The following is a 17,721-nucleotide window of genomic DNA, read 5'->3' on the forward strand; positions in this document are numbered from 1 at the left end:
TTAGATACATCTTAAAGACACTGAATGGGAAAGTGCTCAAAGTAGCAGCATTTTTTCACATCAATAAACTACGATAAAGATTTTCCATACTGTCAAAGGTATATGCTAGAGTACAGTATACATTGAGCCTCAGGATTGAAAGGAAACCCCGTAACGACAGCTGCAGTATGTTAGATTAGAAGACTGAAGGTGTTTCTCTGTTCTTGCGTAGGTCTACATTGGTGCCTTTGCCATCTCTGGTTATGCTACAGCTCACTACCGCAACCGCTACAAGCCCTTTAATCCACTCCTGGGGGAGACCTATGAATGTCTGAGAGAGGACAAGGGCTTCCGCTACATCAGTGAGCAGGTAGGAGGACTGAACCTTCTCTGACATCCCTCAGCAGGACTGAAGAGTGACCAGGCCAGACTAGTTCTGTCAGATTCAGACTAGACCGTTCTTGTCTTTCATCAGGTTTGCCACCATCCCCCCATCTCTGCGTGTCACGCTGACTCAGATAACTTCTCCTTGTGGCAGGGTGAGATTTCTTGATTATAAATGAGCAAAACATTTATTCTAGTCAGCTAGCGATAAGCGTCTTAACATTTGCCTTGAACCATTTTAGATTTTTTGTGGTTGTAACTATACTATCGTACACTTGTATCAATACTGTTTCTCATGGAACTCAACATATTTATGTCACCTGAACAGACCAGCGATGGAAGAATAAGTTCTGGGGAAAGTCACTGGAGATCATGCCAACAGGGATCGTGAACGTCACTCTCCCAAGGTAAGTGTCCTGGTGGCCATTTCTTTACTGTCTACTCTCTCTAGCTGTTATAAAATAAAATGTGAAATGCTCTACCTTCAATCACTCTTTCAGGTTCGGGGACCACTATGAGTGGAACAAAGTAGTGACCTGTGTCCATAATGTCCTGAGCCAGCAACGCTACCTGGAGCACTATGGGGAGGTTATCATCCGTAACCTCAACAGCAACGCGTGCACTTGTAAAATCACCTTTGTCAAGTCCCGCTATTGGGGGTCGGACACCATCAAGAACGAGGTGCAGGGCACTGTGCTGGACCAGACTGGGAGTGTTATCCACCGGTTTGGGGGGTTGTGGCATGAGGGCATCTTCTGTGACACTTTTCCCACTCCGCAGTGTATCTGGAAGCCAAGTGAGTATCCCACCCACACAATGAAAAAACTCAAAGAGAGTTTAAAACAGAAATCTTGTATAAAGGCTTTATTTCTCCTGTAAAGAAAATTGGACTCATTATGTTCGACGCCCATTGAATACAAATATTTAGTATGTAGGAAGCCTATTTTAGAAAGACCAAGTTGTAAAAGGTCATTCTAAATGTGCAGTTTTGTCACACAACACAATGCCACAGATGTCTCAAGTTTTGAGGGAGCATGCAATTCAAATGCTGACTGCAGGAATGTCCACCAGAGCTGTTACCACGTGTAACCACGACGGCTGATGAAACTGGGACTTGGCACAACGGAATCATTTCCGCTCAAACTGTCATAAACCGTCTCAGGGAAGCTCATCTGTGTGCTCGCCATCCTCATCAGGGCCTTGACCTGACTGCAGTTTGTCATTGTAACTGACCTCAGTGGGCAAACGCTCACCTTCGATGGCCACTGGCACGCTGGAAAAGTGTGCTTTTCAGGGATGAATCCCGGTTTCAACTGTACCGGGAAGAAGGCAGACAGCGTGTATGGCATCATGTGGGCGAGCGGTTTGCTGGTTCACGTTGTGAACTGAGTGCCCCATGGTAGCGGTGGGGTTATGGTATGGGCAGGCATAAGATACGGACAATGCATTTTATCGATGGCAATTTGAATGCACAGAGATACCGTGACGTGATCCTGAGGCCCATTGTCGTGCCATCCATCCACCGACATCACTTCATGTTTCAGCATGATAATGCACGACTCCATGTCACAAGGATATGTACACAATTCCTGAAAGCTAAAAATGTCCCAGTTCTTCCATGGTCTGCATACTCACCACACATGTCATCCATTGAGCATGTTTGGGATGCTCTGGATCGACGTGTACGACGGTGTTCCAGTTCCCTCCAATATCCAGCAACTTCGCACAGCCATTGAGGAGGTGTGGGACAACGTTCCACAGGCCACAATCAACATCTCTATGTGAAGGAGATGTTTTTTTTATTTTTTAATTGTACCTTTATTTAGCTAGGCAAGTCAGTTAAGAACAAATTCTTATTTTCAATGACGGCCTAGTGGGTTAACTGCCTGTTCAGGGGCAGAACGACAGATTTGTACCGGGGATTTGAACTTGCAACCTTTCGGTTACTAGTCCAACTCTCTAACCACTAGGTTACCCTGCCGCCCCTCTGTCGCGCTGCATGAGGCAAATGGTGGTCATACCAGATACTGACAGGTTTTCTGATCCTACCTTTTTTTTTAAAGGTATCTGTGACCAACAGATGCATATCTGTATTCCCAGTCATGACACTTTTTTTTTGGGTGCGCCAGGACCATTCACAGCGGAGCCCACTCAGTTTAGCTCAACACTGATTGGCTATTATTTTTATTGTTATATATTATATATATTATATATATATATCAAGGTAGGCCAAATGCTCGCTGTCTCCCCTTACATTCAATGCTACGGGCAGCAACAATGTCATACTCTTTTTACCCAGACAGCATCAGATAGATATGCTACACATACTGAGACAGAGGGGCACTGTTTCATTCGCTTTGATGCTTTCTCCGGTGAGATACATTCAGTCTTTTGCATATTGAAGGAAATGTATGAACACAGTTTTTTATGTTTGTTTATTTTTTTTCTTGATAAATGTTTTGGGGAAGCCTGGTTTCCCTGGGCATCCATGAATACACACCACATGTTAAGATGAATCGGTGTTTTAGGACATTTTCTCATGGTTAGTGGTATGCTAACTAAAGACATTGTGGTTTGAGACTGTGGTTACATTAGCTTATTATTGTAGCTGACCTCTTCTTTCACTGTGCAGATCCCCAGCCCAAGGACTACTACCTGTATTACGGCTTTTCCAACTTCGCACTGGAGCTGAACGAGCTCACCCCAGGCTTGAAGCCTCTTCTGCCCCCCACAGACTCACGCCTTCGCCCTGACCAGAGGTGAGTGGTGCCTCAATGGGCCTGATTATTATGAAACAATTTTACAAATCATGTTTTTATATTGATAGGTCCTTACATTTTTAAACCAGGAAAAATTCAGGGCCTTACTTGTTGATACGATGTGATAGGTTTGATGAATTGGAGCGTTTTGTTATGAGGTTTTTCTTTTCCTCAGGATGCTGGAGGATGGGAGGGTGGATGATTGTGATAAGTTTAAAGAAGAAGTGGAGGACATGCAGAGGGAGCGGAGGAAACAACTGGCTAAGAAAGGACAAGAGCACAAGCCACGCTTCTTCAAGTAAGTCCCTGCTCTTTTAGTCTTCAGTGATACTGAAGCAATAACAATCAGTGTGTCATCTTATATCTAGGATAATACTTCACCAAAAAATAGTTTGTAGCCCTAACTTCAAGGTATGCATTCAGTCATTTACATTTTCTGTTCCTTTTCCATATTCAGGAAAGCCGTGGATTCCTCTGGGAGGGATGTGTGGCTGACCAACGGAACCTATTGGAAATTCAGAGAGAACCCAGGGTTTGCTAACACAAACAACCTGGAACTATGGTGAGGAAACACACTGGGGCCATTTGGTGGCCTGCGAGAATCAAATGATAAAATTACCCAAGTCTGTATTGAAACCCAGAGGATACGTGGTGGGAATTGATGAAGGCTTGGATGAACTGTCCTGAGAAGCCCACCTTCTATCATCACCATCTTATATGCACTCCCAAGACAAAGAAAACTTCCAGGAAAGTCTGGAAACTACTTGGATCCACTGAACAGTCATCAGTGAACAGTCAAGTTGAAAATAGTTCCCAGAATTCCCTGAAAGTGTAGCATCACCTGTTCCATCACCTAAGAAGGATAAAGAGAGACTTTGTTCATTTTTCTAATGCATTTCTACTGGTACTTGTATTGTCCATTGCAATGTAGTTACGATCATTCCCTATTGTTTGTGTACATTTATGTTCCTCTATCAGGATGCATTTGCTGTCCAGAGCAGTGTTTCCCAACTCCAGTACTCGAATACCCCAAAAATACAAATTTATGTTGTAGCCCTGGACAAGCACACCTGACTCAACTTGTCAACTAATCAGCAAAGCCCTCAATGAGTTGAATCAGGTGAGTTAGTCCGGGGCAACAACAAAAATGTGTGCTGTTGGGGGGTACTGGAGGACTCGAGTTGAGAAACACTGTCTAGAGCAGGGGTATTCAACTCTTGCCCCATGAGGTCCGGAGCTAGCTGGTTTTCTGTTCTACCTGATCATTAATTGCAACCACTTAGTGTGCCAGGTCTAAATCAGTCCCTGATTAGAGGGGATCAATGAAAACAATCAGTGGGACTGGCTTCGCGGTCCAGAGTTTGAGTTTGAGCGGCCTCGAGGGGTGGAAGTGTGAGGTTAATTTGCTCAGGTCAAGAAAACATTTACTGTGGACTAATATTCAGAGATTGTATATTTTGAAATGTGTATTTTATACTCTCTGGGCTGAATCCTAACTAGATTTTTGTGTTTCATCACTCAACGTTTTCACATAAATCTCCCAAAGACATCTATGCATGATTCTTAGTTACGTGAGTGGATCTTAAGTTAAGATACAACCCTTTATGAATTATTGTTGAATCATATTTATTTCAGTGGCACTAGTGTATTAAATACCTCTCTTTTACAAGAGTTAATTTTAGTAAGTCAAACAATTTGACATGGGAATATAACCTATAACTTGTCATCTAGCTTGCATAAATTGTGCTTTTGATTTGTGATTTTAGTTAACACTAATAATGCTATTGTGATGATTAAAGATATTTCTCATGAAAGGGGTTACCAAGTCGAAACTGGTTGAGTGGGAACTGAATGTACTGTATTCATCATAATTCATCTGCTTTATGGTACCTTTTATAATGGTGAATTATGAGTATAATCAAATTATGATCAAACTAGACTTAATATCAACATGTGTAATATACTGTACAATGGATATATGGCTATTATTCAATAGTTTGTATTTACATTCAATGAGATACCAAACCAAACAGTTGTGATTTAAGATAGTTAAACTTTAATTCATGAATAAAAAACAACAGTACAATACACACGTAAGCCACCTTTAATAAATAACATTTTCCCCCTCTGTTTTCTGCCATTCAAGTCTTTTTTTTACATTAGAATAAATCAAACACAATATTTTGCATTTCTCTACTGCATTCCTGAATCATCTGAGTCTGTATCCCTTTCCAGCCTCCTCGGACCGATTGAGTTCATGATGATTTATACACCTCTATAAAACGTGAGGATAATTCATCTCACAGAATGGAAGGTGCCCTACTCCAAGACAAACAGTGCACATTAAACACAAAGGAAGATGATTCACTATCCAATGTTGGATGGAGAATTTGACCTTTCAAGTCAACACCTTATTCTCTAAGCCTTTTAAAGTCATCATTACTTCTGTAGACAATGGCAATCCCAGGGGACTACATTTCCCATTCACAGGTTTATTCTGATATTGGGGACATGAAAGTTAAAGGATGGAAAATATCATCGGTTATGGAGTGTTTACGGAAGATTTCTATTGTCACGAGTTGGGTTTGTTTTGCTCATTGTAAGGAGTAAGATTACCACTAGGTGGCAGTTCTGAGGAGTCCACACCACACATACAGAATTCTCTATTTCCCCCAACAGAGACACTCACTAGCTGTCATGTTAGTGCAGGTTCAGTGCCAGTGTAACATACAAAAAGATACAGAGTAAAATGTCAGCACATTTCCATAGCATTTGATAAAACCAACGTTTTTAATTGCTCTTGCCATATTGAACACCTTATAAATAATTGCACTTAAATAACGTAAATAACTCTCCACCTCTTATCAAATAACTCTGATTTTTAAGTTAAGATATATTAAGAAACCTCGTCCTTTTTTTGTTTTTTTCATTTAAACTGCTTAAGGGTAAAACCAAAATGTTCAGGAAGCAATATAATATTTTTGTACAGTGTCCAGCATAAGATTCTGCATAAGAAAACATCTTGCTTGACTTTTCAAGTTCCAGTTTATTCCCTTTCCCTATTTAAAAACATGAAGTCAGTCCAATGTCCTGTGCGAGACCTTTACTGTGCTGCAGCATTATTCCATTATGATGGTGTCACAGTAGTCAAGATTAGTTCCGTTTAGGGATGTCTTTCTGTTTACAAACATACTTAATATAGAGTTCTGCAATACCACAGACCTGATTGTCTTTTCCATCCTATTGCTCCAGTTTTTGTCAGAGAATCCCTGATTAGCCTGACACAAATGGCAGAATTTCCTTTTGAAAGTTGGCACCTACTGTATATAAGTCATGAATGAATAATATAAAAACACTTTGATGAGGTCAACAAAATGAACATCTAGTATACTGTATATGTATGTTTTTTTTAAATACAATTATATCTTACATGAAGTATATTCAATCTTAGCCAGCAGTGTTGACTATAGACACACAGACCTCTATTCTTTTTTTTATTTTAAAGTGGATGTGTTTGTCACCTTCCAGTGTGAGTGGTTGACTGTGTTTATGAGTCATGTTTTCATGGTTGGCCTGTCACTCACTAAATGCTAATTATACCATGTCTGTCCTCTGTGCATCATATACTGTAATCACATACTTTAGCTACAGAAGTGTGATAAATAATGAGGTCTTGCCTTGATTACATTCCTGTCTCTTTTCTGATGGCCTTGCAATTGGAGCACACAAACCCAGCAATACGTGGTTTAAGACCACCACTATCCCAGGGTCCTCTGAGTGAGTGGCTGACTGTCACCCAATAGTTGTCTGTGGTCATTAGCACCTTGTGAAGGCCAGGGCTCTGATCAGCTCAGACTGGAGGCTCTCTCTCTCTCTATAGATCTCTTGTCACCTTGCCAGGAAGCTGCGCCTTTGTCACGACATGATGAACCTAACGTCTGGGGGTGGACATGGTCTGTCAGGTCACCCTAACCAAGCCTGGGAGTGACAATACATAGGCTACATGTACCCTGTCTGTTTGGCTCTCTCTTAGCCCTAGGATACATATTTGCCTGGTATCAGGGTGGGTGGAAATGGAGAAGCAACAGAGGTCATCAAATCCAATAAATAAATACAAATACTACCCTATATTACTATTACCCTGTGTAGGCCATATAATGGGCTTTTGGCATTATGATTGTGTCTGTGTGTTTGTGTGTGTCATTATCAGCTCTCTGTTAGTAGGATTTCCAGTGTGTGTTGTCCGAGTGGCCCCCGTTTTAATGCAGTTATTGATTGTGGTCTTTATTTGTGTGTTGACGGGGGCACTCTCAGATTGATTTAAATCACACAGAGGGCGACCTCTGTTACAGTGAAACCGTCAAAAACTTTTACCCTGTAATACTGAACGCAGCTCCCTGAAATGGTCTGGGATGGAAGCCTGAGAGTAAATTCATCCAATGATTTAGGTTCCCTTTGTGCGCTTACAAATTCAAATGAAGTTGCCTCCAGAGTGTCTGTGAGATATGTTGAATTCCATTGTGTTGTGAGTCTTTCAGAGTGGCGACTCCTATTGGCTGCTAAGGCCAATAGTTCTAAATGACAGACCTGCTGTAGGCTTCAGAAGACCAGAGGAAGACTGTCCCGTCGGGCTTGAGGCTGATTAGCGTTGCCACTTCAGGGCTAAGGTCCCCCTCACCTCTGACACCTGACCTCTGGCCTCTCGCCTGTGTGCTCGACCCTCAGCTTGCAGTTTTTCACTGCTGTCACAAGGGGGAGTTGGAATCTCCTCAGACAGTAGAGGGAGGATAAGTCAGAAATTATTCAATTATGTTATTAACATGCAACCAGTCTTGTCTGCATCTTAGTACATTGGGGCATGTAATTGTGATCATATACTAAAAGAGTTGGGAGAATAGAGAAATGTCTGTGCGTGAGCATGTGTGTGTGAGAGAGAGAAAGTGTGTGGGCGATTGTGTAAGTGTGTGTGTGTGTGTGTGACGTGGGAAGACCGGACAGTCCCTGCAGGGTTCTGTCAGCAGGTGTGCAGACGTCTTATTTTCTAATCCCCAAACGTTAGAAAGACTTAAGTCACAGGTCTGCGTGTCGTTGTGTCTACGTGTCTCTAGGGCAGTGTCAGTGGACCCAGTCAAATCGCCTTGGCTCTTTGGCCCTCACACACTTTGACAGTCACCTTCAAAGTGTTAGTGTCTGACCTCAAAGGGTCCTTGTTCTGAAACACGTAGCCAACACACAAAGAGAGGGCCTTATGAGTAGAGTAGCCACACGTTTGGGCTATAGAGAGGTCTACTCTATTTCTAAAGTAAGTATATATATATATATATATATATATATATATATATATATATATATATATATATATGTGTGTGTGTGTGTGTGTGTGTGTGAAAATAGCTGAGGTACAAGATATCTGACTTGTCTTCACCCTTTTGTTGTTGGACTTCCGTAGCCAATTGAGCTCCAGTCCAGCGCCATTACATGACTTCATTGGACAGGCAGAGACACACGGCCATGTGGGAGATACTAAAGCACAAAGAGGATCGGGTAGGACACTAGGAGAGGGTATTTACGTGGTGGGTGGGGGGCTCAGTGGGTGTAAAAGCCGTAGTAGCCGGCGTCACTACTGCTGTCCTTTTCACAGACCTCCGCACTGCGAGTGGGTGGCGAGTTCTCCGTGCTAGAGGCGTAGGGCGACACTCGCGGTTTCTTGCTCTCTACCCCACTCTCGAACAGGCCGGAGTCGGCCGAGTCCACTGATTTGACCGAGGGGGGTTCCAGCCAGGGGTCCTCTCCCCCCACCTCCTTGGGCTTGTCCTGTAGTGGGGGTGGGGGGCGGAGCGGCTCTAGCAGGGATGGGGGGTGGAGCCTGGCGGGACCTGAAGAGGAGGAGTTGGAAGAGGACACAGGCCTGAACCAGCCTAGACTGGGGCCGGCTTTACTGGGGTGGGGGTGGTTAAGGTACTGAGGGGAGGGTCGGCTGGTGGTCCAGGCTGCTGAGGAGGCTCCCGAGACGGATACGCTGGCAGAGGCGAAGGGGCTGTCCCCGTAGTAGCCCAGCGCGTGGTGGGCCGACGTCTGCAGGGGAAAGGGCTTGTAGAAGCTGTTACTAGCAAAGTCACTCTCGTAGGTGTTGAAGTCCAGCCGGTTGGAGGTGACACTCTGCTGGGGGGAAAGGTACCAGCGGCTGTGGGGGCTGGCTGAGGGGTCTTTGGACTGCTGGCCCATGGCAGCCATGTGCTCCCGGCTGTAGAATCGGCTCTGGGGCAGCGGGTTCATGTACTGGTCCGTCAGGTACCCCTGTGTGTAGCAGGTCCCCGGCAAAAACTGCTGGCCCTCGGTGGGGGACGGGGTGAGGCGGTCCGTGTCAGGCGGTGCATACAGCCTAGGCAGGGGAGGTGTTACTTCCTGACAAAACCTAAGCCAAAAATATCTCTCAATCAACTAAAAGGCTTCTAACGCCTACTCATATCAACACATCTTTGTGAGATAGAAATACATAGGCCTACTAGCGTTAGCAATTTTACATGATATATTAGATGGAGATATCTAGTGTTGATACGGTTGGACTGAGTAGGTGTGTGAACACTGTGCCTCAGCGCCTGCTTGTATAGACATAGAGCGGCTTTAAACATTCTCATTCAAGACTAGAGGCCCCTCTGGAGAGCAGGGTTTTGTTTTCTCTTTATTAATTCAGTTATTTTCTGGCATACTCACGTGTCATAACTGTCCCGGAAACCTTTAGCAAAGGGGTTATGGTCTATTTTCAGCTGAGTGATCTGTGTAAGAAATAGCAGGAGACAGGATGGGAGAGGGGGCAAGGATAGGACAGACAGATCGTTGGAGAGAGAGTGTGAGAGCGTAGATGCATTAGAAACAGAGAGAGAGAGGGAGAGAGAGAGATCACTGACTGCATGAAATAATTAATGAGGGTTACACACAGTTTATTTTCTTATCATGGGAAAGTCTTCTGCTTTGGCACCTTTGTGCGAGTATACTTCTATTCCTAATTAAGTTATAATTGTCTATGATACGCTATGGAAAAGGGCACGCCCAATGAGCTGTTGAGGTCAGGCGAGGTGACTCACGTCTGCATTTTGATAGGCTGTGACAGCGATGAATTGGTTCTCCGGAAAGATGAAAGTCTGGGCCTTGGTGGTGAGGAAGGGGTCCTCAGAACCATCGTCCTTCACCTCAATGATGTGCAGCCGCGGCTGGTACTTATGGAGTGACTGCAGCACGATCATCTAGGAGGGAACAGCACTGTAGAGTTAGTTATAGAAGAGCATTATGACCATCATAGCCTTAGGAAGTAGTGGGGGGTGCTGCGATATTTTTCGCTGTGGGAGGGGAGGGGGGATGCTGAGAATTTTGGGTCAAAGGGGGAGGGGGGCGGCGCTGAAACAAATGTGTTGTCCGCGCTACAGATGGCTATATCGGTCTGCTAATACAGGACTAGTAAAGGCCCAGTGCACTACATTTGTGAGAACACACACACACACACACACACACACACAAACAGCGTATTCAGACTCCTTCACTTTTTCCACGTTTTCCACAATACGTTACAGCCTTATTCTAAAATTGATTAAATAATTATTTTCCCTCATTGATCTACACACAATACCCCATAATGACAAAGGAAAAGCAGGTTTTTATAAATGTTTGCTAATTTCTAAAAATTATAAACAGAAATACCTTATTTCCATAAGTATTCAGACCCTTTGCTATGAGACTCGAAATTGAGCTCAGGTGCATCCTGTTTCTATCGATCATCCTTGAGATGTTTCTACAACTTGATTGAGTCCACCTGTGGTAAATTCAATTGATTGGACATAATTTGGAAAGGGACACACCTGCCTATATACATTGCCTTGCGAAAGTATTCGGCCCCCTTGAACTTTGCGACCTTTTGCCACATTTCAGGCTTCAAACATAAAGATATAAAACTGTATTTTTTTGTGAAGAATCAACAACAAGTGGGACACAATCATGAAGTGGAACGACATTTATTGGATATTTCAAACTTTTTTAACAAATCAAAAACTGAAAAATTGGCCGTGCAAAATTATTCAGCCCCCTTAAGTTAATACTTTGTAGCGCCACCTTTTGCTGCGATTACAGCTGTAAGTCGCTTGGGGTATGTCTCTATCAGTGTTGCACATCGAGAGACTGAAATTTTTTCCCATTCCTCCTTGCAAAACAGCTCGAGCTCAGTGAGGTTGGATGGAGAGCATTTGTGAACAGCAGTTTTCAGTTCTTTCCACAGATTCTCGATTGGATTCAGGTCTGGACTTTGACTTGGCCATTCTAACACCTGGATATGTTTATTTTTGAACCATTCCATTGTAGATTTTGCTTTATGTTTTGGATCATTGTCTTGTTGGAAGACAAATCTCCGTCCCAGTCTCAGGTCTTTTGCAGACTCCATCAGGTTTTCTTCCAGAATGGTCCTGTATTTGGCTCCATCCATCTTCCCATCAATTTTAACAATCTTCCCTGTCCCTGCTGAAGATAAGCAGGCCCAAACCATGATTCTGCCACCACCATGTTTGACAGTGGGGATGGTGTGTTCAGGGTGATGAGCTGTGTTGCTTTTACGCCAAACATAACGTTTTGCATTGTTGCCAAAAAGTTCAATTTTGGTTTCATCTGACCAGAGCACCTTCTTCCACATGTTTGGTGTGTCTCCCAGGTGGCTTGTGGCAAACTTTAAACAACACTTTTTATGGATATCTTTAAGAAATGGCTTTCTTCTTGCCACTCTTCCATAAAGGCCAGCTTTGTGCAATATACGACTGATTGTTGTCCTATGGACAGAGTCTCCCACCTCAGCTGTAGATCTCTGCAGTTCATCCGGAGTGATCATTGGCCTCTTGGCTGCATCTCTGATCAGTCTTCTCCTTGTATGAGCTGAAAGTTTAGAGGGACGGCCAGGTCTTGGTAGATTTGCAGTGGTCTGATACTACTTCCATTTCAATATTATCGCTTGCACAGTGCTCCTTGGGATGTTTAAAGCTTGGGAAATCTTTTTGTATCCAAATCCGGCTTTAAACTTCTTCACAACAGTATCTCGGACCTGCCTGGTGTGTTCCTTGTTCTTCACGATGCTCTCTGCGCTTTTAACGGACCTCTGAGACTATCACAGTGCAGGTGCATTTATACGGAGACTTGATTACACACAGGTGGATTGTATTTATCATCATTAGTCATTTAGGTCAACATTGGATCATTCAGAGATCCTCACTGAACTTCTGGAGAGAGTTTGCTGCACTGAAAGTAAAGGGGCTGAATAATTTTGCACGCCCAATTTTTCAGTTTTTGATTTGTTAAAAAAGTTTGAAATATCCAATAAATGTCGTTCCACTTCATGATTGTGTCCCACTTGTTGTTGATTCTTCACAAAAAAATACAGTTTTATATCTTTATGTTTGAAGCCTGAAATGTGGCAAAAGGTCGCAAAGTTCAAGGGGGCCGAATACTTTCGCAAGGCACTGTAAGTTCCCACAGTTGCATGTTAGAGCAAAAACCAAGCCATGAGGTAGAAAGAATTGTCCGTAGAGCTCCGAGACAGGATTGTATTGAGGCACAGATCTGGGGAAGGGTACCAAAAGATTTCTGCAGCATGGAAGGTCCTCAAGAACTCAGTGGCCTCCATCATTCTTAAATGGACGAAGTTTGGAACCACTAATACTCTTCCTAGAACTGGCCGCCTGGCCATATTGAACAATCGGGGGAGGCGGACCTTGGTCAGGGAGGTGACCATGAACCCGACGGTCACTCTGACAGAGTTCCAGAATTCCTCTGTGGCGATGGGAGAAACTACCACAAGGACAACCATCTCTGCAGCACTCCATCAATCAGGCCTTTTTGGTAGAGTGACCAGATGGAAACCACTCCTCGCTAAAAAGACACATGACAGCCCACTTAGAATTTGCCAAAAGGCACCTAAATGACTCTGACTATGAGAAACAAGATTCTCTGGTCTGATGAAACCAATATTGAATTATTTGTCCTGAATGCCAAGTGTCACATCTAGAGGAAACCTGGCACCATCCCTACAGTGAAGCATGGTGGTGGCAGCATCATGCTGTGGGGATGTTTCAAGGGCAGGGACTGGGAGGCTAATCAGGATCGAAGCAAAGATGAACGGCACAAAGTACAGAGAGATCCTTGTTGAAAACCTGCTCCAGAGTGCTCAGGACCTCCGACTGTGGCGAAGGGTCACCTTCCAACAGGACAACAACCCTAAGCACACAACCAAGACAACGCAGGAGTGGCTTCGGGACAAGTCTCTGAATTTCCTTGAGTGGCCCAGCTGGAGCCTGGACTTCAACAGATTTGAACATCTCTGGAGAGACCTGAAAATATCTGTGCAGCAACGCTCCCCATCAAACCTGACAGAGCTTGAGAGGATCTGCACAGAAGAAAGGGAGAAACTCCCAAAATACAGGTGTGCCAAGCTTATAGCGTCATACCCAAGAAGACTTGAGGCTATAATTGCTGCCAAAGGTGCTTCAACAAATGTACTGAGTAAAGAGTCTGAATACTTATGTAAATGTGGGGGCTGGTGCCAGGTTTACTTCAGATGTGACGCTTGGCATTCAGGCCAAAGAGTTCCATCTTGGTTTCATCAGACCAGAGAATCTTGTTTCTCATGGTCTGAGAGTCTTTAGGTGCCTTTTGGCAAACTCCAAGTGGGCTGGCATGTACCTTTTACTGAGGAGTGCCTGATTAGTGGAGTGCTGCAGAGATGATTGTCCTTCTGGAAGGTTCTCCCATCTTCACAGAGGAACTCTGGAGCTCTTTCAGAATGACCATCGGGTTCCTGGTCACCTCCCTTGAACAAGGCCCTTTTCCCCTGATGGCACAGTTTGGCTGGGTGGCCAGCACTAGGAAGAGTCTTGGTGGTTCCAAATTTCTTCCATTTAAGTATGATGGATCTCTACGGTCAATTCCTTCGACCTCATGGCTTGGTTTTTGCTCTGACATGCACTGCAATCAAGTTGTAGAAACATTTCAAGGATGATCAATGGAAACAGGATGCACCTGAGCTCAATTTCGAGTTTCACAGAATTGGTTCTGAATACTTATGTAAATACGGTATATGTTTTTATTTTTAATACATTTGCTAAAATTAAAAAAAAACTGTTTTTGCTTCGTCATTTTGTGGTATTGTGTGTAGATTGCTGACAATAATTGTTTTCTAAATCCATTTTACAACAAGGCTGTAACGTAACAAAATGTGGAAAAAGTTAAGTGGTCTGAATACTTTCCGAAAGCACTGTGTGTGTATATATATATATATATATATATATATATTAGAGGTCGACCGATTAATCAGCATGGCCGATTAATTAGGGCCGATTTCAAGTTTTCATAACAATTGGTAATCGGCATTTTTGGACGCCGATTATGGGCGATTACATTGCATTCCATGAGGAGACTGCGTGGCAGGCTGACCACCTGTTACGCGAGTGCAGCAAGGAGCCAAGGTAAGTTGCTAGCTAGCAAGCATTAAACTTATCTTATAAAAAATAATACATCTTAATATAATCACTTGTTAACTACACGTGGTTGATGATATTACTAGTCTAACTAGCTTGTCCTGCAAATAATCAATTATTTGTTAATTTATCATCGAATCACAGCTTACTTCGCCAAACGGGTGATGATTTAACAAGCGCATTTGCGAGAAAAAAAAGCACTGTCATTGCACCAATGTACCTAACCATAAACAGCAATGCTTTTCTTAAAATAAAATCAATACACAAGTATATTTTTTTAAACCTGCATTTAGTTATAAGAAATTCATGTTAGCAGGCAATATTAACTAGGAAAATTGTGTCACTTCTCTTGCGTTCAGTGCAAGCAGAGTCAGGGTATATGCTTCAGTTTGGGCCGCCTGGCTCATTGCAAACCGTGTGAAGACCATTTCTTCTTAACAAAGACTTGCCTGAATTTTAGCCAGCAAAATTTAGACTTATGGATGCCACCCGTTCAATTAAATACGGAACGGTTCCGTATTTCACTGAAAGAATAAACGTTTTGTTTGCGAAATGATAGTTTCCAGATTTGACCATATTAATGACCTAAGGCTCGTATTTCTGTGTGTTTATTATATTGTAATTATGTCTATGATTTGATATTTGATAGAGCAGTCTGACAAAGGTGGTAGGCAGCAGCAGGCTCGTAAGCATTCAATCAAACAGCACTTTCCTGCGTTTGCCAGCAGCTCTTCGCAATGCTTGAAGCACAGCACTCTTTATGACTTCAAGCCTATCAACTCCCGAGAATAGGCTGGCAATACTATAGTGCCTATAAGAACATCCAATAGTCAAAGGTATATTAAATACAAATGGTATAGAGAGAAATAGTCCTATAATTCCTATAATAACTACAACCTAAAACTTCTTAACTGGGAATATTGAAGACTCATGTTAAAAGGAACAACCGGCTTTCATATGTTCTCATTTTCTAAGCAAGGAACTTAAACATTAGCTTTTTTACATGGCACATATTGCACTTTTACTTTCTTCTCAAACACTGTATTTTTGCATTATTTAAACCAAATTGAACATTTTTCATTATATATTTGAGACTAAATTGATTTTTATTTATGTATTTATTATATTAAGTTAAAATAAAAGTGTTCATTCAGTATTGTTGTAATTGTCATTATTACAAATATATATATAAATAAAAATCGTCCGATTAATCGGTATCAGCTTTTTTTGGTATATCGGTATCGGCATTGAAAAATCATAATCGGTCGACCTCACATTATATAGATATATTTTTCATTATTTCTAGTTTTTTTCTGGGGGGAAATACGATCAAAAGCACCATCAAAAGAAAATCTAATTTGGATAAATATTCAAACTACTGAACAAACACACAAATAGCAAAAAAGAAACAACATAAAACATTAGGATTTTATGACGTATTTAAATGACTTTCTGAGCATACTGTATTCTGTTACCTGTGCAACGTTGTTGGAGCTGCCCTTGTTATTGGTGAGCTTGAGCTTGCCAAACGACACCTCCTGCCTCATCCAGTGAGCCCCTGTGTTGGGAGAGTCTGGGTGCATATACATCCTGTTCCCTATGGGACAGAGTTAATAACAACATTAATGAAGCCTTCTTGAGCTCTTTATAAGTCTACATAAGCCTACATAAATGCTTCACAAATCATTTACAAGCAAATGCCCTACTACACAATCACAGCTCCAGTTAACATCGGCACAACAACATTCTAACCCGCCACCACATAATCGTTAGCTACCATGGCAATGTTACCACAACTACCACTACACTGTAATAAGTCCGGTGCCACACAGCCACCATACCTGCTATGACACAGGCTGACCTATTTCGATGACTGCAGTGCTGCGTGGTAGTTCAAATTGATGCTCTAACTCTCAAGGCTACTCTGGAGGAGTATTGGGGATTCACTGATTGTACCACTGTATGTCATTGATTGGAGCTGTATGGATGACAGAGAGTGTGGTGTGGAAATATTATAAACTGGGTGGATCGAGCTCTGAATAGTGATTGGCTGAAAGCCGTGGTTTATCAGACCGTATACCACGGGTGTGACAAAACCTTACTTTTAATTGTTCTAATTATGTTAGTAACCAGTTTATAATAGCTATAAGGCCCCTCAGGGGTTTGTGGTATACGGCCAACATACCACAGTGAATCTTAAGAACAGCCCTTAGCAGTGGTATATTGTTCATATACCACAACCCCTTTGGTCTTATTGCTTAATTATAGTACAATCATACCTGGCATGTTGCCCTCTGCTTTGCCACACTGGACCCACTTGCCTCCCTGGTACCTCCAGTGGTGCTGGTCAGCCAGGACCACGTCCACATACACATTGTAGTGGGCTGACGGGTCCAGAACGCTGATGTTGAAACTCAGGAAGGGGAACATCCTCCTAGAGTAGAAGAGAGATCATGGTCAGATGAGAGAAGAGGGAGATATATTTGGTTAAAATTACAACAAAAGAGTGGCGCAGTGGTTAAGGGCGCTGTACTGCAGCGCCAGCTGTGCTCAAACCGAGACTCGAACCGAGACTCTCGGTTCGCGCCCAGGCTCTGTCGTAACCGGCCGCGACCGGGAGGTCCGTGGGGCGACGCACAATTGGCCTAGCATCGTGAGGGTTTGGCAGGTAGGGATGTCCTTGTCTCATCGCGCACCAGCGACTCCTGTGGCGGGCCGGGCGCAGTGCGAGCTAACCAAGGTTGTCAGGTGCACGGTGTTTCCTCAGACACATTGGTGCAGCTGGCTTCCGGGTTGGATGCGCGCTGTGTAAAGAAGCAGTGCGGCTTGGTTGGGTTGTGTATCGGAGGACGCATGACTTCGTCTCTCCCGAGCCCGTACGGGAGTTGTAGCGATGAGACAAGATAGTAGCTACTAAAACAATTGGATACCATGAAATTGGGGAGAAAAAGGGGTCAAATTAAAAATAAATAAAAAATACAACAAAAGAGATGTAGTACATTCTTATAGGGCAAGATTTAATTGAAAGGAAAATACCACTAAAAAATGCATTTCTTGGTATTTGTTTTATTGGTCCACATACAGTCAAAAAGACA

At 43.0% G+C, this 17,721-nt stretch overlaps 2 protein-coding genes across 3 annotated transcripts in view; one reads left to right on the forward strand and one right to left on the reverse strand.

Moving 5' to 3' along the window:
- LOC110499123 (oxysterol-binding protein-related protein 7-like) overlaps nt 1–5,250 on the forward strand; it is a 22,348-nt gene extending 17,098 nt beyond the window's left edge. For both annotated transcript variants that reach the window (XM_090212659.1, XM_021576046.3), the window contains exons 15-21: nt 212–349; nt 455–518; nt 692–770; nt 864–1,159; nt 2,996–3,122; nt 3,298–3,420; nt 3,580–5,250. In XM_090212659.1, coding sequence (XP_090068785.1) covers nt 212–349; nt 455–518; nt 692–770; nt 864–1,159; nt 2,996–3,122; nt 3,298–3,420; nt 3,580–3,688 — 936 coding nt within the window. In that variant the 3' untranslated portion in view covers nt 3,689–5,250. The remainder of the gene's footprint in view (nt 1–211; nt 350–454; nt 519–691; nt 771–863; nt 1,160–2,995; nt 3,123–3,297; nt 3,421–3,579) is intronic.
- LOC110499122 (eomesodermin) overlaps nt 5,156–17,721 on the reverse strand; it is a 23,377-nt gene continuing 10,811 nt past the window's right edge. The window contains exons 2-6 of the mRNA XM_021576045.3: nt 16,906–17,060; nt 16,102–16,223; nt 10,208–10,366; nt 9,837–9,898; nt 5,156–9,504 (exon numbers count right to left, since the gene is read on the reverse strand). Coding sequence (XP_021431720.1) covers nt 8,709–9,504; nt 9,837–9,898; nt 10,208–10,366; nt 16,102–16,223; nt 16,906–17,060 — 1,294 coding nt within the window. The 3' untranslated portion in view covers nt 5,156–8,708. The remainder of the gene's footprint in view (nt 9,505–9,836; nt 9,899–10,207; nt 10,367–16,101; nt 16,224–16,905; nt 17,061–17,721) is intronic.

The sequence above is a fragment of the Oncorhynchus mykiss genome, chromosome 20, assembly GCF_057628025.1.
Source record: "Oncorhynchus mykiss isolate SJ-2025 chromosome 20, ASM5762802v1, whole genome shotgun sequence".
Lineage (NCBI taxonomy): Eukaryota > Metazoa > Chordata > Actinopteri > Salmoniformes > Salmonidae > Oncorhynchus > Oncorhynchus mykiss.